Source organism: Miscanthus floridulus, chromosome 3 (genome assembly GCF_019320115.1).
Source record: "Miscanthus floridulus cultivar M001 chromosome 3, ASM1932011v1, whole genome shotgun sequence".
Taxonomy (NCBI): Eukaryota; Viridiplantae; Streptophyta; class Magnoliopsida; order Poales; family Poaceae; genus Miscanthus; species Miscanthus floridulus.
Window position 1 is genome coordinate 144,623,678 of NC_089582.1, and position 23,696 is coordinate 144,647,373.

Sequence of the window (23,696 nt, forward strand, 5' to 3'; positions counted from 1 at the left end):
ATAGGTGCTTATAGCCACGTAAGCACTAGTGTAAATCGTACGTTAGCCACTTGTAATAAAGTTTTTATATTTCTGTAGATCGATGCGTTGTATGATTGTGATAATGGTTCCAAATTAGCTAACCAAAAACCTTATTGAGAGAACCGTGATTTAAAATTCTTGGTCGTGACAAGCACTCGAACGCACCCATGATCGTTTCTATGGTTTATAAATTAGTTGATGCTGTTTTTTTTAAAGAAAAAATACTGTATCATAACTGATATGACCAAGCGATCAGGGTGTTAGACCAAAGGAACACCAAAAATTAAAATTGGGAGAATGAAACAGAAAGACAAAGCCAGTACTCAGCAAAAGTGATTGTTATTATGATAACTATTACGCTACTAACCTTGGCGATTCCATCGCGTCATAACAAGCGGGCAAGGTCAATGGACCGAGTGTGCTGGGTTCATCTTCCTTGGCTACCGAAGTGGAAATGACGACAGGTAAATATTAGAGTTACCTTGAGCTTAGAAGTGGGGTGCAAAGCTCTAAAAGGTTACAAAAATAATTTTGTTCCTTGTCAACTACTCCGTACTATCAAGTATCAACCTCACCATTTGAAACAAACAGAAAACTAAACATAGATGAGTTCTTGTCCTATACTCCTATGGAGTATCGCATTGTACACTGCTTAGTACTTGATCACTTCACTAGTTGACTACAGAGAAACCATGGGAAAAATGAAGCGCACCGCTTCATCATTAGTTGGTTCCCGATGATAACTACGAAAAAACATCAAAAAATGAAGCACTCGGCAGTGGGGCTGGGGCTGCTGAAGGTACATGAATCATTCGCATTCAATCAATCCTTCAGGAAATCACAAAGAAACGAATCGCCAGGAATTCACAAACTGCACAGCTTGTTGTTCGGTGCATAGAAGACTCAAACTTTGTCAGCAGCATCCAGTGATGTGCCCTCTGAACTTCTGACTGCAGCCAGCTTCTCGGCTAATCTTTGCTCCAGCGCCCGTTGACCCCTCTCTCTACAATGAGACAAACAAACATTATGCCTGACAGAATAGAACCACGGTTGCACGCAACTAGCAACTGGCAAGTGCCAACAGAGTCATGTGCTATGAAACCACCAAATGGAGCTACAAGCTACGGCAATATTTGAACAAAGACAGAAAACATGACAGTCACAGGAACAATGTGTGACTCCACTAGCTCATGGACTTGACAACAGAAAACATGACGGTCTAGAACCCATGAGGAAGAATCCAGGATCATTTGTTTGTCAAAAAGCAGGGCAACAGAAGTAATATTGCTTGGACCGAAGGATTGCTTATTAGGAACAAAATGTTACAAGCAGGAAAAAGTAATGCACTGATAAAACTGAAGACAAAGCCACGAAAGCTAACCTCCTCCTGTTTGCCTCAATTGAATCTGAACCAGGCAGTGGTGAGGTATCTAGTGTTTCTCCCCTGGCATCAGATCTTTCGGATCTTCCACAAAGTAGCCTATGGAATACAGATGCTATTGGGTCGAGAATTGGTCTGCATGTTTTGACAAATTTGTCAGAATATACTTCAGCGAACTGCAGAATAGTCTAGAGCTTCTATATAGGGAAAATGAACTACCTTACAAATTCAGGGAAGAAGCTTGAGAAAGAGAACTCCTCACTTGGATCTCCTTTCAGGCCAGTCTCAAGTCTCTTTTGAAAGTAACGGAGGTAGATCCAACTCATATAAATGCCAAACAACAGAACTGGGAGGTAAGACATCAAGTCATTTACGAAGAAGCTTACAACAATGGAGATCAATGCAACAAGAGATGGAATCCACTGTGTAGCCAGAAAAAATAAGATCGTTAGCAAACATTAATGGTAGCATGAAAATTAAGGTTACTTTTATTGATATTCAAAGAGACCGACCTTTGCCTTGATGTTTAGCACAAAAAGATTAAGCTCTTGATCAGGTAAAAGCTGTTTAATGCCCACCAACAATCCTGATAGAACCCCATAAAATCCAGAAAGAGGAGTATAGCTGAAAAAACAGATTGTAAGAACACCAAGGCTGGACCTAATATGAAATGTCAAACTACTTATTTTGTAGAGATAAGAGAAATACAGTACTTACAGGTAGATCTCTTGCTGAGTTATATAGTACAGCACAATAGCAGTCATGAAGACACAAGCAGAAGTTGAAAAGTTGACAATAAAGATGAACTTTGATAACTCTTTTGAACCCCATAGAGGTTCTAACAACTTCCCAAATAAAAGAAGACCAATGATGCTGACAACCACCTGCACAAATATTGGTCATGTGAGTTGAAGGAGCTCTGATATGTTAATAAACATGACATATTTGTAATACTCGAAAGCACCAGTAAGCAGATGCATTAACAAATGTGATGCAATATGTTATTTAGCACAAAAACAGCAAACAGCAGATCAAACACTCCAGGGAAAAACATCTATAAAACAGAACGCTAGTATTTTTCATTGCCTAAGGTGACATTCAAGTGTACAACAAACATCTAGAAGAACTCTAAGTAATAATTAGCAAGAACCATGCTATACCACCACTGTAATAAGAGAAAGCTAGAAGCTAAATTAAGTTAGTATTTATTTGAATGCGATTGATTCCATGACATAAGTTACATCCAAACAAGCAGAAACCAACACAATGTACTATACTCTACCCCCTACCTGAATTTCAACCAGTTCATTACCTGTTTTGAGTTAGCTGCTTCTTTCGATAGCTAATTACATATAAGCGTCATTAGGTTTTTGTCTTGATTTGGAAGTACTTTTTCTTTCACATGAAAGTGAAAGGATAATAAACATGCATATATGAGGAAGGTGCTCTGAATAAATTAAATGATGGGATGGAAAAATTTACCCCTGGAATTGTTTGCTCGACATAGCCAGCAGTTAGCAGGTTCCAAGCAAAAGGGATCGTCCTGCAGATATAAATCAAATAGCTGAATATTCAAGACACGCATTTGGTTCAGTGGTTTTTCCTTTAGAGAATATCTGGTAAATTAATTTCATAGGCCCAAACAAACCAGATGCAATGCTGAATGAAGCCCAGACATCTAGTGGTGAAACCGTGAAACCAACTAACCGACATGTCATTAATTTAACACACTGACTAATTATTATAATTACAATAACTCAGCACTCAGCAGCTTAAACCTGCATTTCAAATGGATGTTCTGGTTACCAATATCAGTAGCTCCACATAATAGTCAGTACTAAGTATTTCACCTCAGAGGGTGACTAAGAAACAATTTGGCCATTGAGTGCGGTGGTAACTAGGAAACAGATCTAGGGCAAACTAGGAGCCAAGCAGGCAACTAGTAAAAGATGTTACTCTGGATACAGAATTCCAACAGAGTGGAGATCTGAGCTTCTACCTTCCAGGGATAAGCGTGAGATAGGTGACGGCGGACGGGAACAGCTGGACTACAAGGTGCACAAGGAGCAATATGACGGCGAGGCCCTTGCACAGCTTCGTGTACCCCCTGAAGAAGCCTCCACTCTGCATTCGTTGGCGAGACCAGATGTCATGAGAGCGAGAACGGAGTATTTTTTTTTTTCATTCGAACACGCGGCATCTAATCGGTGGCGAAGGGCAGGATGAGACATACAGTAATTTCAAGCATAATTCTGTCGCCAGACAATAGCAAACAACAAATTGGTTAGCCTGTGGAGAGCAGCACGCGCGAACGCACTGGGGCCGAATCAAAATCTTAGATACGGCAGATAGTATCAGATCACAAGGTCGCCTGATTCATGGCGCCCGCCCTAAACAAACAGGTTACTCCCAGATCTAGCGAGAAACGGGAGAGGTATACCCCGGCGGGAAGAGAGAGATGGAGAGAGGTGTACCCCGGCGGGAAGCGAGGGCGGCGAAAACGAGCTGCCGCTCATCATAGTGGCGGCCGCCGCCCGGCGAGATCCGCGGCCGCCGCTTGCACTTCTGCTGCTGGATTTCTTGCTCGGGATCGCCGCGGAAGGAATTAGCGGAGTGCAGAGCAAGCAAAGCAGGTTGTGGGGGGTCGGGGAGTCAGGGTTTGGAGAGAGCAGCGGAGCAGGTTTCCTCTCCTGAGTCCTGTCTCCTCTGTCTCTGCTAGCTAGCTTAACTGCATACTGCTGAATCCTCTCCCCCGGCTTGGAATGCGGGATTTTTTCTCCATTCCTGTGTTTTTCCTCTGAAATTGAACTGATTTTTGTAAAATTCCTGTAAAATTCCCGCATTCCAAACAGGCCCTAACTAAATTTTGTTTTTTTGATTGCATCGTTAAGATAAGGAGGGGGGTACTAATCAAGTATCCAGTGGCTGATCTCTTCTAGAATGACTTTGTCCAAAGAGAGGAAACCACGAAAGGTACAAATCCTTCTACCACCAGCCGTTTCATCATATATAATAGTTTCCTGTCACGAATCAAATGGGGATATTTCACAAAGGTGAAAGATAACCAAACGGGTATTTCAAAAAGGTGAAAAGTACTCCAGAATTTCAGGGTAGGAAAGATGAACGGATCAGTATGGAAGTGAATGTCCAGGATACATTTCATTGCATTTCACCATTTCAATTGAATACAGTCAAATACAGACGACCGTGAATCGACAAATCTGGCCTAGCAAAAGGTAAAACTTCTGCAAAACACATTCTGCGCCATTATTACCCCTTGATCAAACCTTTGCACCAGACCATCCTTGCCATATGCCACCTGTGTGCACTTATGATGACAGGCTGCTTTGCAGCAGCAATGCAATACACTAGTCAGTAGGATATATATTAGCCACAACTCCCTCCACAGTAACAGCAGTAGGGCTGGGGAGAGGGCTGGAAGTCACAACAACACACACACACAAACCCACACGCTACAACATGCATGATATGGCACCACAGAAGCACCCGTCATTGGAAACACTTTACAACGAAAAAAAGACACGAGGAACTCCTCTTCTAGGCTCATCTGGGCAGCCGTTAGATCCTTGGTTTCACGCGTCGTCCATTGGCATCGCCACCATCAAGGACTTCAGTTGAATACAAGCAGGGGCTCACTGAGTGCTCTCCTACCTTGGCCACATATTCAAGAAGCTCGGTTAGGATGGATGGGCAGCTTTGCTGCAAATAATCAAACCCATCGGTTTGCATGACAGCTGCAAAGAAACAAAAAACATGGTTAAGCAGATGTTGATATATGAAAGCATGTGCTCCACCTATTTATGTTCCAGCATAAAGGTGATATATGCCAGTAAACAGTACATTACATAATAATGATACTGAAACACATGGTACAGGATGAACAGTTCTAAGTATCATATTTTGCAGCAAGCATTCCACATAACAAATGATATGATCAGTTACTACCCAGCCAAAATTAGCAATAAACAGTTACGACTAAAGAAATCTTTTTGACAAGCTCTTTACTCATTCCTCAAATAGTCTCAAGACAAACTGTCCACACAGTTTTCAATTCAAAAGAACCCACATGTTTCACATTTTTAAAAAAAAAAAAACATGAAATTTAGAAAGAATCACCATGTCGACCCCCACCCATCCACCCACAAAAAGAAGGAAAGATCCGGTGAACAAAGTTATAGAGCTAACAAGAACATTTAAACCAGAAATGGTTGGCAGGATTTAAACCCTTAACAAATTATAATCAGAACTTCTACTCATGACAACTGTGATGCAGGCTCATCATATCTTTGCATTCATCAGCATCAAATTAAGAGAAATTGGAAGTGTCCCCGTATAACTTAAGCTACAGTGCACAGAATCTAATCAGGCAATTATGCATCATAGGCCTAAGTCTTACAGTAGTGTTGAAAGACCATAGACCAGTGCAGACAAGTAATGCTACACTTGCAGATTTTCAGCAAAATGTGAGCCTAGAATAAGTCTGGCTATTGACATGATCATAAAACTAAATAGCAACTAGAGCAGATACATACTCAATTTGACCTTCTAGAGCAAACAACTTACATGAGCAATCAATATAAAATCAAGTTAACATAGAGAAATGCTGCACTTGCCTTTCAAATTCTCAGGTAGAGCCACAAATTTCAAGCAAACAGTTTTTAGCTGATAACAGTGGTGCTGTTCAGCCAGTGCCAAAGTATTTGCCACTGTGTTTATTGCAACATCTTCACACAGCTTAAGTTCACAGAGCAATTTTAATCTCTCCAATGCATAACGGTCTGCAGCAGCAAGTAAATGCTGAGCCATCAAGGTGAATACCCAAGTTGTATTTACACCAGTAAGCTCTTCAATATCCGGCAACTCATCCCAGTACATGAAATGGAGCACGGCCTGCAAAATTCAACGTGTATAAACTCAGAATGAATAAATAAATGCTAGACGTTGACAAGCAAGAAATTGAATGTGACATGCTTCTGACAGCAAATGGAATTCAAAAGCAAAACTTAGCAAACATAAAAAGGGGGGAGTACCCAGTGCAGAGAGCTCCCGCTCTGTGCGGGGTCTGGGGAAGGGTGTTAGTGGCAAGCCTTACCCCCGCCTGTGCAATGCGAGGAGACCACGACTCGAACCCGGGACCTTCTGGTCACAGGCGGTAAGACTCTACCGCTTGCACCAGGCGGCAAAACTTAGCAAACATACATCTCACCAATTAACAATTAACTTAACTTTGACCAGTAATTTCTTTTATGATATGATCTTTGTAGCAACAAAATCATAACCATAGACTATGGTACTTTCAAATATGAAATTATGAATCTAACGATATCACTTTAAATCTACATCCTGTAATGTTAGTTATTGGTTGAAAATTACAAGGTTTGAATCTTGAAATGTGTGCATACCTTATATAAAGAAATGGAGTACCATACTACCATACGATGAAGCAATTAATAGTAGATGAACTTGACTGCTTAACTATAGGTACTAAGTGAAACTCAGAAACGATGCTAGCAGCACATTGAATCGCTGAAATATCCTAAAAATGGTGCACACCATGGAACATTAGTTAGTACTGTACCAACCATCAAACAGAAAACCAGCAGAGTTCTGCCTTATTTGCTTCCAGACACTCTAAATGCAATCAAAGGAAAGATTTTAATGCTTACAACAACAACAACAAAGCCTTTAAGTCCCAAACAAGTTGGGGTAGGCTAGAGTTGAAACCCAGCAGAAGCAATCAAGGTTCAGGCACGTGAATAGCCGTCTTCCAAGCACTCCTATATAAGGCTAAGTCTTTGGGTATATTCCATCCTTTCAAGTCTCCTTTTATTGCCTCTACCCAAGTCAACTTCGGTCTTCCTCTGCCTCTCATCACGTTACTATCCTGTCTTAGGATTCCACTACGCACCGGTGCCTCTGGAGGTCTCCGTTGGACATGTCCAAACCATCTCAACCGGTGTTGGACAAGCTTTTCTTCAATTGGTGCTACCCCTAATCTATCATGTATATCATCGTTCCGAACTCGATCCCTTCTTGTATGACCGCAAATCCAACGCAACATACGCATTTCCGCGACACTTATCTGTTGAACATGTCGTCTTTTCGTAGGCCAACATTCTGCACCATACAACATAGCAGGTCTAATCGCCGTCCTATAAAACTTGCCTTTTAGCTTCTAAAGATTTTAAAATTTCCATTTTTGCAAGTTGGGGGCTTGGGGCATAATTGAACCGTGTCTATGTTCTGGGTGTTGAAACTACCTACAGTAAATTAGGTATGATGTTTCAGACAATATAAATGATCTGTCTTCTACCTATCTTGTGTCTGAAACGCCATATTTGAGTGATCAGAGGTAGTATATGCCGTTGATGTCAAAATGCATGAACTGTATTTTATTTTTAATTAAATATAACACAGAGATAGTAGTAGCACGGGAGAGATTGCCCCAAGACATGACAGTACCAAAACCAAAGAAGACATATAACCAAGTAAAACCGGGAGCCAGGGTCACCTTGAATACTGGAGCCTCCATGTCTTCAATCTTTATACACTTCATGTCCTTATCCTTCATCGGACCAAAAAGTTGTGCCCTAAAAACAGGAGACCGGGCTGAAAGAATCACTTTGTGGGCAGGAAACATCTCTCCATCAACTTCGAATGCAATGTCTGTCCTCTTTCCACTTGTCAATAGCTGACCAATATGTAGAGCCATGTTGGACCGCGGTACTGGAATTGTGTATATCTTTGGTCCTTCAGTATGTGATTGAACAACGCCAACAGTGCAGTTCACTAAAAGGCAATCATCTTTAAGATAGTCTGATGTTTCCAGGGCAGTTCGTTTGAAGAAACGCTTGTAGCCCCTGCATGCACAGAAAGATAAGTTACTCCCCATAACCAGTGAACGGAAAAAGTAGTCAAGGATCAAATCATGCAGCTATATCCAAGAAGCAACTACACAGCCAGTCAAACTGGATACTGGATAGTAGATGAAATAATGTGTAATAACGGAAGCACAGTGGGAACAAAGATGAATCAACACATACATCAAATAAAAGTAATATTGACAGGGTTCTTTTTCAATCCAGAGTCATCAAAACCAAATTATATGGCCCAATCAATAATAACAATACAATAACCAGTTAATATTGACAGGGTAAGGCATAAATCTATAGCACTAGTCACCTGATTCACAAACTAATGAGGCAAAAACAGACAATTAAGCTCTGCGTCTAAACCACATGACACTTACTGCACATCCTGAAAGTAAGGTGTAACAGAAACAAGCTCCGTCATAGAGCAGTCAATGAACTCATGACATGAAGCCAACTAGCCAAGTTCACATGTATAACAAATCGAATTCCAGATCACATAAAAGATCAAGGCACGCAGAATAATCTCCAGTAACCTGAATTCATCACAATTTTTACAGCAAACCACACAACCAAACCATCAAACGTTCAGCATTAGCCAATGGCAATAACAGGAACCAACTCAGTTTTGAACTTTGTGACATTAACGATAAGAGGAATGCAACTAAGGGCCTATTTGGGTAAACATGGTAGTTACTAGTGGGGGCTAAATATTAGCCCAAATTAAGTGTGGTTGGTTAGCTAGTTGGCTAACTAGTTGAAGACTCGGCAAAAAAAAAAAAAAAAAAAAAACCCACCTATTAGCCCTCCTGTTTGGATGCACTTGAGCTAATTTTTAGTTAGCTAGCAATTAGCCCTTGTATCCAAACAGGCCCTAAGAATATCAAAAACTGAATGTACTTCACCTCAAAACAGTAGTACTTGTGAATACAAAATGGCTAATAAACCTGAAGGGGCAACCAGCCTAACATGCACACTAACATCTCAGTTTCACATCATACAAAACTAAAGCTTCACCAACATAGCCATGTATCTTAGAGGGCATACATCACTTCCTACTCAAGATAATGATCAATTAGCAAATTCTCATTGGGCAGGTCAGTTCAATTTGGCAGGCACGCCTATCTAACACATGCACAGGCTGAGATAGACTCAGCCCATACTGCCACGGTACTTGAGGGATTGGGCAGGTCAGCTCAATTTGGCAGGCACGCCTATCTAACACATGCACAGGCTGAGGGAGACTCACCACATGCTGCCGCGGTACTTGAGGGTGTATGGGCCGCTCTCGAGCGACCTCCCAAAGTGGGTATGCACCTTGTCCTGGCCCTTGCCGCTCTGGTCGACGAGCGTGAGCTCGAACAGCGCGCGCACATCGGTGCCCTCGCTGGCAAGGGCTATGAAGAGCGAGACGTAGGCAGCGCCATCCTCGCCGCTCTTCCCGTCGGGGTAGAAGTAGATCGCCCAGTCGAATCCCCCCACGTTGAAGGACTCGGAGGCGATGAACTTCCCCACCCCGATCCCTTTGGAGAGGGAGTAGCCCGCGATCTTGAAGTGGTGGGAGCCGTTCACCGTCTTGGTGACCGACGAGGACGCCGTCTCGGAGGGGGCCGAGGAAGGGTAGGCGGAGGAGGACGCGGCGAGGGGCGGGAACGGCCGCCCCGCGGCGGCGCCGGCGGCGGGGTGGGCGGAGGAGGGGCCGCCGCGGCAGACACGGCCGGCGCCCATCGCGGGGAAACGGGTCGAGATCGGGCTAGGGTTCCGCCCCGAGCGGCGGCGATTCGGCGCGGATCGGACGGATCGGAGCGGGGCGCGCCGGATTCAGACGCGGGGGCGTGGGGATTCGAGGGTTCCGGGGGAGATCGATTTGGGGGAATTTGGGGAGGATGGAATGGAGACTCGATGAAATGATGGCGATGACGAGCCGACGAGCAGGTGGTGTGTTCTTTGGTCCGGGTTGGGCTTGGGTGGGTATGGGTAATATACGGCTCGCCGTCGCGGACTTGCCGACTCGGCCCGAGACGAGAGAAGGTTGGACACGTGCACCGCGGTCCGTGGGCGACGTTCGCGTTGCATGCAGCTTGTCAGCCTGGCAGGCAAACCAGATTGCGAAGTTGCGCTAGGACCTGTTTGAGGAATTTTTTTCCCTATATTATTATTATTATAGAAATGTTTAAATAACATTTTTTATGAAATAATAAAATATGCCATGGGTTGTGTAAAAAAATATTAATTGATCTTACCGGCTTACCGCATTGTGGTTTGTGGCTCCATTTCTAGTATGCGGAGTACGTACGTTTGCCTATATACCCGTCCGCCACATCAGAACCAACTAATCCGTTCCGATACCTCCAACCCATCCCAATACCCCCACAATGTCTTGCACAAGAGTTTAGAGTTTTCAGAGAAATGGGGAAAGGGCGACGATCCCTCGCCGCCGGTGTGCGCACAGCGCGCCCGGATGCTCGCTCCGCCGTGGCACCGCCTCGGCAGATGTTCGAGCGATTTTTCCGGAGAGACTTCTCTCACACGGACCTCCACATTGAGGTCGCGGAGAGGAGGTTGCTGGACCTCACCCGCGCCGACCACGAGAGGTACGCGCTGGAGGCCGCGTTGGAGGGGTTTGAGAGCGGTCCCGATGAGGAGCCGCTTCCGGAGCACGGCGGCGGCGGCGGCGGCGGCGGCGGCGAGGCGCTCCCGGAGCTCCACGACGACGAGGAGGAGGCGCTCCCAGGGCACCACCACCACCACGAACGACGAGGAGGAGGCGCTCCTGGGGCACCACCACCACCACCACGAGGCGCTCTCAGAGCACCACGACGACGACGAGGAGGAGGCGCTCCCGGAGCACCAGGACGACGTCGACGACGAGGGCGCCGTGCTGCATGAGGGTGCAGCGGCAGCAGGGGGAGGAGGCGAAGCCGACCCAGTGCGAGAGCAATACGGCGCCGCGGGAGGTCGTTGAGGATCGCCATAGGAGGTTGAGGGTCGACCGCGATTGAATCAGATTCCGGGTATTCTAGTCAGTGCCGGCCCTAATGGTGGGGCAGGAGGTGCGACGGCCAAGGGCCCTCGCGGGATGGGGGGCCAAGCCCAAGTATATAATATTCCGTACCCTTTAGCTATAGTTCATTAAGATTTAGGATTAATGAGCAAAAGGAGTCGTCGGCCTCTTTCTTTCCTGGAGGCAAGGAGCCGAGCCGCCAACACCCGCACACGTGAACATAGCGATCGCGACTTTCGAACTTCTGGCGAGATGACGAGACGTGAGACTACGAGAGACACAACGCCGATCACCAGTTCACCACGCGATCACCAGCGCAGATCACCGAGACACCGACGCCCGAGTTCCAGTCTTCCAGAAGCCAGACGACGGCGGCGACCAGGCAGCTGAGGCAGGGCTCGACAAAGACGACGACATCTGATCTTGGTTATTGCCTTCTGCCCTTTTTGTGATTTGTGAATCTTGATTCTGAATAAGTTCGTGTCCAAATTGTCTAGGCTCTAGGTTTTTTTCGTTGTTCAATTTTTGTCTAGTACTTTATACTCATATAGTCATATTTTTCTTGTAATTTAGGTCGGGTGTTAGAATTTTAGAATATTACCTAAGAAACATTCGTCGAGAGAGGTCGTCGCGACAAATTCGCTAGAAGGTCCTCAAAATCCTAGGACCGGCACTAATTCTAGTACTTCGATCGTGGTGTTGGTGTTCTTCGATAGTCGATAACTACTGTTCTGTTTGGATGATGTGCTGAGACCTCGGTGGTGAATGATCTTCTCCGGTATAGGTACTGTTTTGCTTAGATCGATTTTGCTGACACCTTGTCGGTGAATGAATCTTGCCTGATTCTTATACTTCACGTCTCTGTTTGCATTGAATGTTTGTCGTTTGAAACCAATTTCTCACGTCGCGAGAATTCTGTTCTTGTATGATGAGAATGGTGATGCGATTTTTTTTTTTTTGGTTATATGAGAATAGGAAAGGTGGTGATGCAGCACAGTTTTGTTTTGTTTTTTACTTAGTTACTATGTTTTGAATTCTTTCTCTCTCCGTCGATTGTTTCCCGTGGAGATGGCCTGATGCGCCTGTAGTCTGTGAAGCCATTTTACTTTTGTCAATGCTTTTATGCTTGGCATATTTGATTCACTAAATTTAGATGAGAAGAATGAAAAGATCTGTTGTTATTAGGTACTGAATTTGGGGGCACTGATGGATGTAGCCGTGGGACGGGCGGGGCTTAAAGCTTAAACTCTCCTACCAGACAATAGAACTTTTTTTCAAACTTTTTTAGACATGGAAAAGAGAAACACGAAGATAGTATATAGTTAATATAGATGTTGATAATGACTTGAGCCTCTTTTTTTCTCTATAGATTCCTAGATCCGTCCCTTGAACACGGTAAATTTGGATCACCTTCAATTCAACGAACTCTCGATGAAGTACTGTAGGTGTTATGATCTGGAACTCTGGGCTCGAAAGTCGGCAAACTTTTACTAGTGGTAGGACGAATCATTGTTTTTTCCATTATACAGTACAACCGATATAGCAACATACGCACACTCACTCCTATGATCATCTTCCAAGATTGAGACAGTAAATTCTTGAGATTGACAAAGTCACCATAGGCGTCTCACTGTCGAGGGGAACGTTGCCTAATACTAAAAGCACAACGTCATTAACTCCTGAAATATTCGCTCTCACAAAGAGTCGAACCCTCCGGTACTTGATGTGTTGTTGAGTCTCCTGTAACCACTAGGCTACCTTCCAAACCCTATAACAACGGTCAAATCATTGTTGCTAGTGGTTGGGTTTTTTATGTGGGAATCTGCTTATTTGGACTCAAATTGTTAACTTGATGTAGATGCTTGAATTTTTTAGATATGTCCTATTATAACTTTGTAAATTTAAAGATCTAACGGCTCAATCTAGATATGAAAAAATCGTTGTTGTTATTTTCCGTTTACTTATTTCTTAGTTATATATGTTTCTCTCCCACGGTTTACAATTTGAACTCAACCGTTGTTGGTAGGACCCGGCCCACATTCTATGTAAGCAGTGGGTAGTAATATTTGCATCAAAAAAAGTAATGATTGATATCCCCTCCATTCCAATTTATAATTTATTTGAGCTTTGTCCTGAGTTAATCCGACTTTAAACAAATCTTTCTATATGAATCCCGAGCCAGATCGCGGGCACCCGAATAGGGCCATGTCGCTTGTTAGTCCGCTAACCGTACGATCCAACTTTTTGCGATGTCAACTATTCGATCACGGTCGTCGCGGGTCTCTTACCCATTAAGTTTTGAATCCGAGCCATCTTGAATGCCCGTGAATCCTATACTCCCGTGAGCACCGATGGGTATTATTAACCTTTTATTATTATAACAAATTTTTTTACACCTCCTCATATGAACTTTAACGTTTTTATCAAAAGAAAATAAATATAAAATATCACTTTTGCTTATGTGCCACTGAGTTAGCGGGGCACGGGAAATGTCCCTCCTCTTCCTATTCCCGCGTGGCCCACTCGCCTCGATCTCCTGCAGTTCCGCCCGCCGCCGCGCAAGTTGGGCGACGCAGCGACGTGGCAGGAGGCCGCCCCGTTGCAGCTGGCGGTGCTGTACGTGTCCCTGCTACTGAACGCGGTGGGCGCCGGTGGGTACCGCCTCTGGCCCTGCGTCGTGGCGTTCGGGGCGGACCAGTTCATTGAGTCGCGGGCGGCGGAGCGCGCACGGAGCTGGGGCTTCTTCAACCGGTACTACATACTACTTCTGCAACGGCGCGTCCATGCTGCTGTCCGTCATGGCCGCGGTGTACGGGGAGGACAACGTACGTGAGCTGGGGCTGGGGCCTCGGAGTGCCGGCCTTCTGCATGGGCGTCTCCGTCGCCGCCTTCGTGGCCGGGTACCCCATGTACCGGAGGCTGGAGCCCGCGGGGAGCCCGTTCACGCGGATAGCGCAGGTGGTCGTCGCCGCTGTCAAGAAGCGACGGCTGCTGGCGGCGGACGTCGACCCCGCGAGGTTGTACAAGAACGACGACTTCGACGCGGCCATCTCGATGTACGGGAAGCTTGTGCACACGGTGATACGGATCAGCTGCTCAGGTACCTGCGTCCGCTACCTTGCTCTCTGTTCTTTCACTGCCGTGCAGGTGCACTGCACTACTCCTTTGGTCGTCACTTTGAAATGGATTGGTGTCGATACCATTGTTTAAGAATTGAAATCCGTTGGAGGCTATGTTAAAATTAGTATGACTCACAAACAAGTGTTATGGACGAAACAAAAATTAGTCTCAGTCATGTATCCGTTTCGAATTTTTATAATAATTGTCACTCCAAATTTGAGTTCAACTAACACCGTTTCCCGGCATGCAGACCACGCGGCGATCGTCACCGACGGCGACCTGGTCACGCTGACGGACGCGAACTCCGGCAAGCCGTCGTCAGCCCCCGTCCCGAACCCATGGCGTCTGAGCACCGTGCAACGCGTGGAGGAGCTCAAGTCGGTGATCCGTATGGACAGCCGCGAGCAGGTGAGCACCATGGACCGCCGCGAGCCATGCTCTTCACCCTCTTCTTCTAGGACCGCGCGCTTGTCCGCGTGGCGGGCCCCTTCACGGGGCTGGACCGCGGCATCTCCTTCCTCCACCGCATGGGCATCGGCTTCGCCATCAGCATGCTCGCTCGCCACCCTGGTCGCCGGCTTCGTGGAGCGGCACCACAGGGAGGCCGCGGCGGCGGCCGGCGCCACGGACGCCGGTGCGTCTCCGCTGTCGGGCTACTGGCTGGTGCCACAGTACGCGCGGCACGGCGTTCACCTCCGTGGGGCATCTCAAGTTCATGTACGACCTGGTGCCCGAGCGCATGCGCAGCACGGCGACGACTTCTGGCTGTCCATCTCGCTGGGAAGCTACGCGAGCACGCTGCTGCTGACACCGTGCACCAGTGGAAACAATTCAAAAAATATGAGATCTTCCATCCGTGTTCGTTGAAACAATTCAAAAAAATCGAATTTCAAAATATGGGATCTTCCAACATAATTTTAGAACTGTAAATGATTTCAAATGAAAAAAGTTATCCTCTATAATCGAGATCTACAACTATGACTTTGACCATTTCTCCATTCGAATTCGTTCAAACAATTCATAAAATTTAAATTTTAAAATACGAGAAACTTTTGGTCCTGTCAATCAAATTGTTAAGTATGTTTTTCCCTTTCGGGAAACAAGACAAATTTGGCTTGGTTTCAAAGGTGGTTTTGAGTATATATGCATTTTTTAAAAATAATAAAGTAATAGGTAAATCGCTAAAATTCATAAATAGTTCTTTTTATTAAATTAGAAAAATATAAAGTTGGTACCAATTTTTTTTTCTAAAAATATGATATATCTATTTAAAATAAATTAGTTATGAATATTTATAAGTTTAAATATTATTTTTATTTCAAATAGACTTTTGAAGTTCTCTTTTTTAAATTTAAATTCTTTGAACTATTTGAACGAACTCGGATGGAGAAATGACTAAAACCAGAGCTGTAGATACAACTCAGTAGTTGGTGATTGTTTTATTTGGAATCATTTACATTCCCAAAAATTTTCTACACCGTCAGTGAAGTTCGTGCTAAACGATCGGACGAAGGTTAAGAAAGAGATGCTCCGTGTAGCTAAACCCATGTCCGGTAACCTTTGAAAGTAGGTTTCTGACCATTGCCTTTCATGCCATAACACATCGGTGAAACTGGAGAGAGTTGAAGAGAAGGGGAACCCCGGAGGCATTGACCATTAGGTACAGTCGCTAATTTGATATTTCTGGTACTAATTTCTCAAAAGGGAAGAAACATACTCAACAATTCAATTAGTAGGACCAAGAGTTCTCTTATTTTGATTTTTTTTTCAATTATTCGAATGAACTCATAGAGAAAAATGGTCAATACTAAAGTTGTAGATCTCGATGAGATCTGCAACTTTATAGATGAGAACCTTTTATTTGAAATCATTTACGGTCCTAAAATTATGTTGGAAGATCTCTTATTTTGAAATTCAATTTTTTTGAATATTAGAACAAACTCGAATGGAGAAATGACCAAAAACCAAAAATGTAGATCTTGTAGTTGATGATTGTTTCATTTGAAATCATTATGGTCCCAAAATTCCATTTCAAATTCTTATCTTTTGAAATTCAAAATTTTTGGATTGTTCAAATCAGCTTGGATGAATAAATTAAAAAAACTAAAGTTATCTTGGTGATATAGATCATATTTTTTTTAAATGTTATCAATTTCATATTTTTCTAATTTGAAAAAAAAAATATTTATGAGTTTTAGCAATTTGCCTATTATTTTACATAGAGTTAAATGCACCCGAGGTCCATTAACTTGTGAGCGGATTTCAGTTAGGTCCATCAACTTTTAAAGTGGTTTTTTTTAGGTCATAAACTTTTTAAGTTGTATCACTTAGGTCCATACCTCTTAGTGTTGGCTTCTCGTGTTGATGTGGTATGATCACCACTACGTCAAAAAGCATTTCTAGGGGCGATTGTAGACTATTTGTAGGGGCGGTTTGTCCAGCCGCCCCTACGCAAGGGTCTCTACAAATCATGCATTTGTAGGGACGGTTCTCAGGCCGCCCCTACAAATTGATTTGTAGGGGCGGCTAGTGTTTCCAGCCGCCCCTATAAATCTATTTATAGGGGCGGCTCTTATTACTAGCCGCCCCTACAAATAGATTTGTAGGGGTGGCTGTAATACCAGCCGCCCCTACAAACAGGTATTTGTAGGGGCGGTTCAATCTAGAACCGCCCCTACAGTACGTTTTCCCGCAAAAAAATTAAATTTTCAATTCAAAATCACTTTGCCGAACGTCCCACAACCAACGTTCCGAACAACGTTCGCGTTGCCGAACGCTCCGCGACCAACGTTCTGAACCGCGTTTGCGTTGCCGAACGCCCCGTGACCAACGTTCGTGTTGCCGAACACCCCGCGACCGCGACTACAAGCATAAGAGTATTCTATAAACTACAATTACAAGTCCAATTCACATGAATATATACAATCCATCATTAAATATATAAATTCCATACACATTGTTATCAACGTCCTAGAGCTAGCCTTTCAGTCTCACGAAGATATTGGTACTGAGGATTTGTACCTAAGTCAGACTCTCGGTCATGGTAGGCGCCTCTGACGTGTACAATCTGGTCTAATGTGAAGTTGCAAAGGTCGCCGACGAGCTCTAAGAGTTGGTCATCCTTGTATGGGTCTCTTTTCATTCCTTTCTCTTCTCTCCACTACAAGAAAACAAGTTTCAATTTAGTATTTCATATTATTTATGAAGTTTTTATACTATGGGTGAAGAGGTTTAAACTTATCCTTAAGGGGTGTCTGCTGTAGGCACCGGTGTTACCCATCATAGAACATATATAGTATCTACAATGTACACTCTCAGGCTTCTGTTTGGGGCACTGTGTGTTTTGCATATGAAAATGTTAAGTAATGCTTTTGATAGCCATGTAATGGAGTACTGAAGAAGTAAGTTACACTTACCGCACATAGTATTTTTATAGTCAGCTTTTCCTTCTTTGCTGGATCATGCCTTCCATGATGATTAGTGACATAGAACCTAAATGCCCTGTTCAAATTATTTTAGCAAATACAACTTGTTAGTATCCAAAAGTGAACATGACAAGTATGTATACAAACATATAAGCTAATGAGGATTGTCGATATGTATACGTCTTGAGAATCGATATGAAGTCTTTGTATGTCACCGTGTCCTTATCTAAAGAATCAAAGACCCATGCCATGCTCCTCCCGACATCGATGGCTATACAAATCCAGTGGTTGCTGTATAGATTTAATCATAAAACTAGATAAGCCCTTTTGCATCGAATGAAATATATCGAACAAAGCTTTAAGTATAGAGTTGAGCTTACTCGAAGTTGTATGGTAGTCATATAGTAGAGTGGTGTTGGAGATTTTTGAAAGCCAAGGCAATATATGCCGCAACCTTAAGGGACTCTTCCCTTAGCTTCGCACTACGGATGCGCTCTTTCTCCCGAAGAATCTTTGCAGCTGCTAGCTCTTTAGCATCCAGTGTCCACCGTTTAGGGTAATTAAAATTTGTTTGGGCTATAGCTTGAGGGCCTACATACCCGGCTTTCACACTTGGCATTTGTTTAATAATGTGCACTTGCATTCTACAAATCACGGCGTGGGTTAGTTACAACAAAATTCAAAGATTACATTCATATTATGTTGGGAGGACAAGGACTTATAGGCACCACGTGCGAATTAGATTAATCTCCATTTCTCCCAGGTGAAAGCATGTGTGCATGTCATTGAAGTCAAAGACAATTTTCCCGGCTGGGCTTCCAAATGTGCCGGTGGGAAAGCATGCTTGTATGATATCTATGCTCGTTGGGAGAACATGCAAGTACCAATCATGGAATATTATCATTCCAAGTGGTAGGCGCTGGATGTCCCGGTTTGATAGGAAGGGCTTGCCTCTTTCATATTTTTTTGGTCAATCCTTTGACCATTCGATGGTATCAACATTTGGATACTGCTTTGTAATTTGGTGAAGTTTGCTACTAACGGCCTCCTCAGAACCCTGTGATGGGACTTTTTTAACTTGGTTTTCAGGCTTGAACTGATCATGGGAATACCACTTGGACACCGACGAAACGTCTTTGATTGGAATATAAACTGGCCTTATGTGGATTGGAATCTTCTTTCGGAGTTCCCATTCAGGCACGTCCTCATCTTCTTGTGCATCACCTTCTTCAGAAGGCACTCGTTGTTCATGTATCGGTTGTGCTTGTTGAGAAGACTGTGGCATCTTATGATGCACTTGCCCGGTACGAGCTAGAGAAGGTTGTGGCATCTCATCAGGCACATGCTCGATAGGAGGCGGGGAAGAATGTGGCATCTCAGGAATATAGGGGTCACGAGACGGTGAAAATATCTCCCTGGCCTTAACAACTTGCTCCAAATTTGGGAGAGGGGGAGGCGGTGAAGAAGCAGTCAATATAATGTCCCGTTTGTGCCAGAGGATGAACTGCCCCATAACGTCTCTAAGTAACACCAGCCCCTCGGGAGTTGCGTAGTCTATCCTCCACTGCATGAACTCGGGCTTCACTATATGCACCTCGACTCTAGTGTAGTTCGACGGTATCTTATTATTGTGGTGTAAGCCACCGAGAGGATGTGCAACACCCGTTGCCACCTCCATCAAGTGTTCTGCCGGCCGCTGAGAAACACCAAGGTGCAACTAGTAGGTTCCCGTATAAGATCGACTGAGGTTGTGGCTGCAGTGGAACCTTGGCTGCTAGGAACTTTCGGAGGGCTGGTAACTAATGCCACTTCTCCCAGTGGCATCACTAATATACATGGCTCCGTAGATATTCCTTGCTCCTCCAGCGCCTTCGCAACTAGAGCCTTCACTTGGAGCTCAAGACTAGTCTCTCAGTCTCGGCCATGTTTCTTGTACATGTGCCTGTCCTCTTCGAATCCTTACTTCCATGTCATCCTTTTTCCTAGCCCCCTGGTGTGGCCTGTGTGCTCCTTGTTTCCCAAGCCAAGGCTAAGCTCGTCCCTCTCTCTGAAAGGATTGAACGAGCCCGTCTCTTTGTCTTCAGCATATTTCAGTATCCTTGATACCACCTCTTGGGTCTCCGGTTTATCAAACTTAAGATTACTGCCGGATGGTTCTGTACTCCTCGCATATATCTAGTTCCTTGAGCATACCTTCAACTTCGTCACATCGATATTCCCATCAGCTGCGGCCTCTTTATCCATCTTCCTAAACTGCTCTTCCTTGGCATAGTAGCCACCGAGGCCTAGATGATGGTGGTGTTTGTTCCTCTTCGCTAGCTCGATGTTACGAGCACTGAGCTCCAATGCCTCCGCTAAAGTCTTCTGAGCCACGAGCTCCTCCCATTGACTAGGAGTTATTTTGCCGAACTCGTTGAAGGGAGTTAATCCCTTTTGGATATACTTCGTGTTAAGCTCCGACCTCCAACGTCGAAATGACTCTCCCATCATTCTGATAGCATTTTTTACCAATTCATGCTTACCCTTCAGAAATCTAAAATTGACCTTCAGCTGCCTATCCCATAGTGCATTCTTTATGTTCTCTGGTACCTCTTTCCAGTTAGGGATTGCTGGGTTTAATTTATCTCTTACTAGGGCCCCGATCGCATTACGGAATCGTCCTCTTAATTCCTTTGGCTCAAGGATCTCCCCTGCTGGCCCAACCTCCGTTATCACATAGCAAGCCTTATCTGGATATAGATTTCCTTTTCTATCCCCTCGTTTCCTCTTAGGCTTGGTAGTCGTGATTGTGTCTTGAGTTTGTGGAGCAGAGGCATCGTGATCCGTCTCTGTGGTTGTTGCCTCTGCTCTCCTTTCCTCTACTCTGTCTTGTCCAGCGAGATGTCGTGGACGTCGATGTCATCTTTTCTGAGTTTCAGGAGGGACCTATATATAGGACAGGTCAAAGTGTTAGCAGAGGTAACACAGCCAAAGCTTTAGCAAAATTTACAAGCTAAGGCTTCTTCTCTTCCTCCTCGTTTGGGTCAAAATCCTTATCCAAATCTTCCTCCGTTGGCCTCCTTCTTGCTTTAGGTGGGAAAGGATCCTCGGGACTTTCATATCCCTCTTCTGACTCATCATCCTTTTCTTCTTCGCCTTCAGCAACCTCTGCTTCGGGGCCTTCCTCCTCGTCACACTCCTCCGGAGTAAGCATCACTTCTAGATCATTTTCTACCTCGTTATCGAACTGTTCCTGAGTAAGCTGGTCCTCTAGTGCTTGCTCCTCAAGGGTTGGCTGCTCATCATGCTCGGGGCATCGAGCAGCACGGTCTGTTGTCCGCGACATTATTTCGTGCTTTGTTCTAAAAGATGCAAGAAAGTGTGCTTCAGGTACGTGAGAAGGTATAAGAAATCAAAAAGGTCAATAAACCAAAGTAGTCCTATAAAACAACAATATAAAAAAACGAGAAGTAGCAGTGGTAGAGGCCTCAAAAACATGTCAATCATCATCTGATCTTGAACTTGGAACATCAAGGCATCATAACAGAGAAGAGATGAGAAGGTAATGTAGGGGCGGCTGCTAATGATGCTAAGTTCCTCATAAGTTCTTGATCATCAACTCATATTCCATATAATGTATGGACTTAGACAATTTCATCATCGGCAAAACAAAGGAGGGGAGAGGAGAGGGAAGATTTGGTAAAAAAAAGCAACAGCTGCTTAACAAACACAGAGAGGAAAAGGTGTAAAAACAAGCAGCTATTGCTTCCCAAATATAGAGGATAGGAAATATGACAAAAATAGAGGAGAGGGGAGATTTAGTAAAAAACAGCAGCTACTGCTTCCAAAAAAAGCAACAGCTGCCATACTACCATCAGAAGTAGTAGACAATAGTAGTAAGGAACCTGTTATCTAAAAAAAGTAAGCAAGAACAGAAATATACTGTGTAAGTCTATAAATAACAAGGTGTAGATAAGCAAGAACATGCACTTATATAGAGAACAGAAATATACTGCCATCAGAAATAGTAGGTAAATGTGCTAAACTCATAGAACATGCACTTATATAGAGAACAGTCACAATAAACTGTATAAAAGAAGAAAAAGAATGTGTAGCAATGACGCTGTGTTAGATTATTTGGTCAAACCGTTACAAAAATCTGAGTCATAATTTGATTTGACTAGAAAATGTTTATCATTTGTAAGTAGATTGAAGAGCATCATCTACAGATGGAACTCGAATGTTTTACAACTTCACTGAAAACATGGAAAATGATGTCAAGGTTATGTTGTCATAAAATAAACAATAAGAGATACAAGATCTGAGTTATAATTTGAATTCATCTGAAAATATTGATTATTTAAAAGATTGGAGAACGTCATCTAACAGCTGGAAAATGGTGTCAAGGTTATGTTTTCATTTAAAAAAGGGCACTAGTGGGCACTGGTCATTCGTGAGTTGTGGACTCAAGTCTAGTTATTCTTCTACTCTATTGTCTGGATTTAGTTCCATGGGAATCTGGAACAATTGCATCATTACCAGTTCTAGAAAAAGAAATCACAGCACACCATCCTACAGGCTGCCCCTCTTCTCTTCTCCCATTCGTTTTTATACCCTCGCCCAACTCAAGGCCATGGCGAACAGCTTGCTGTTAGCACCATTGCAGAGCACCAGAAGCAGAGGGAGGAGGACGAAGAAGGAGAGCAAGGCGAGGCGGCGGCGGCGATAGCAGAAGCATGGACTGCTGCATCTGCAGCCCCATAGCGGCCATGTACAGGCTTCCAAGGAACGCCATCTGTGCTCCCTACCACGAGGGCGCCAAGGCCATCATCGGATTTCTGAACAAGGATGATGAGCAGCAGCAAGAAGAGGGCGGCCATGGCTCTGTGCTCAAGTCCAGAGGGTTTGTCAAAACTAACAGCCCAACCAAGGTACAAATTCCACACTCACTGATCTGTTCCTTAGCTTGCGACCTGGAGCACACAGACGCAAAGAGCAGAAGGAGAGAGGTAGGAATCTGTGGCAGAACCACCCAGAATAGCGTACTTACGGAGGCGCTCGTCTTCCACCAGACACTAAGCACCCCGAAAGCCACTACCACGAGCGGTATCCGTCGAGCACACCCCGAGGGAGAACCCGAAAGATCCACATTTATCCCAAGGATCCAATAATGAAAACGAGTTACAACACAAGTCCATCTCATACATTAGAGTTTCTTAAAAGTACATTATTACAATACCAAATACAGAGTGCGGAATGATAAACAGCGGAATATTAAAAGATAACATCTAGCGATAAGATAACGAGGATTCCGTCTGAGCCCACCAGATGGATCCTCCACACAAGGAACTCCTCAAGCATCACCTACAACAGGGGTAAATAAACCCTGAGTACACAATGTACTTGCAAGACTTATCCGATCAGTAGGAATACTTTCCCGACTCCAAGGAATATGCTAGGCTTTATGGTTGCTGGTTCTCTTTTAGCAAAAAGCAATACTAATAGTGAATCCTTATTGATACATTATTATCATCAGCCGGATTAAGTTTTCATCTAGTCAATCTATATAAGCACCTGTTCTACTTTCAAGCAAGGGTTGAGCAATCGATATTGTTCCTTCTCCTTTTTCACTTCCAGTTCTTACTACGGTGCTAAACCGCAGACAAGCCATACCGGATAACCCGGCGATTCGCGAATCAATGTACCCAGCTGGGTGCCCCGAAGACACACGCCCCGCTTGTACCCCAGGCACAAGCAGGACTAACCCACCACTCTCCTGTCCTAGGTGTCCAGGTCCCCGTCCAAACTTGGACTCCAAGCCCCCGCCTCTGAATCCCGGACTCAGTGCGGCGCAAGGACCTCCACCACCTCCTCTT

General features: G+C 44.3%; 2 protein-coding genes and 1 pseudogene across 2 annotated transcripts; 1 reads left to right on the top strand and 2 right to left on the bottom strand.

The window, feature by feature from the left end:
• Positions 1–330: 330 nt before the first annotated feature.
• Positions 331–4,158, bottom strand: LOC136547372 (rhomboid-like protein 19). The gene is made up of 8 exons (XM_066539328.1): positions 3,877–4,158; positions 3,402–3,526; positions 2,885–2,945; positions 2,120–2,286; positions 1,915–2,026; positions 1,622–1,824; positions 1,403–1,537; positions 331–1,024 (listed from the first exon to the last, which is right to left on the bottom strand). The coding sequence occupies exons 1-8, from the start codon at positions 3,919–3,921 to the stop codon at positions 925–927; spliced, it is 948 nt and encodes a 315-aa protein (XP_066395425.1). The 5' UTR covers positions 3,922–4,158; the 3' UTR covers positions 331–924.
• Positions 4,159–4,538: 380 nt separating this feature from the next.
• Positions 4,539–10,240, bottom strand: LOC136542711 (BTB/POZ and MATH domain-containing protein 1-like). The gene is made up of 4 exons (XM_066535266.1): positions 9,542–10,240; positions 7,935–8,283; positions 6,037–6,313; positions 4,539–5,157 (listed from the first exon to the last, which is right to left on the bottom strand). Exons 1-4 carry the CDS (start codon positions 10,018–10,020, stop codon positions 4,982–4,984), a joined length of 1,281 nt encoding a protein of 426 aa, XP_066391363.1. The 5' UTR covers positions 10,021–10,240; the 3' UTR covers positions 4,539–4,981.
• A 690-nt stretch (positions 10,241–10,930) lies between these two features.
• LOC136544625 (protein NRT1/ PTR FAMILY 3.1-like) lies at positions 10,931–15,283 on the top strand (annotated as a pseudogene).
• The last annotated feature ends 8,413 nt before the right edge of the window (positions 15,284–23,696 follow it).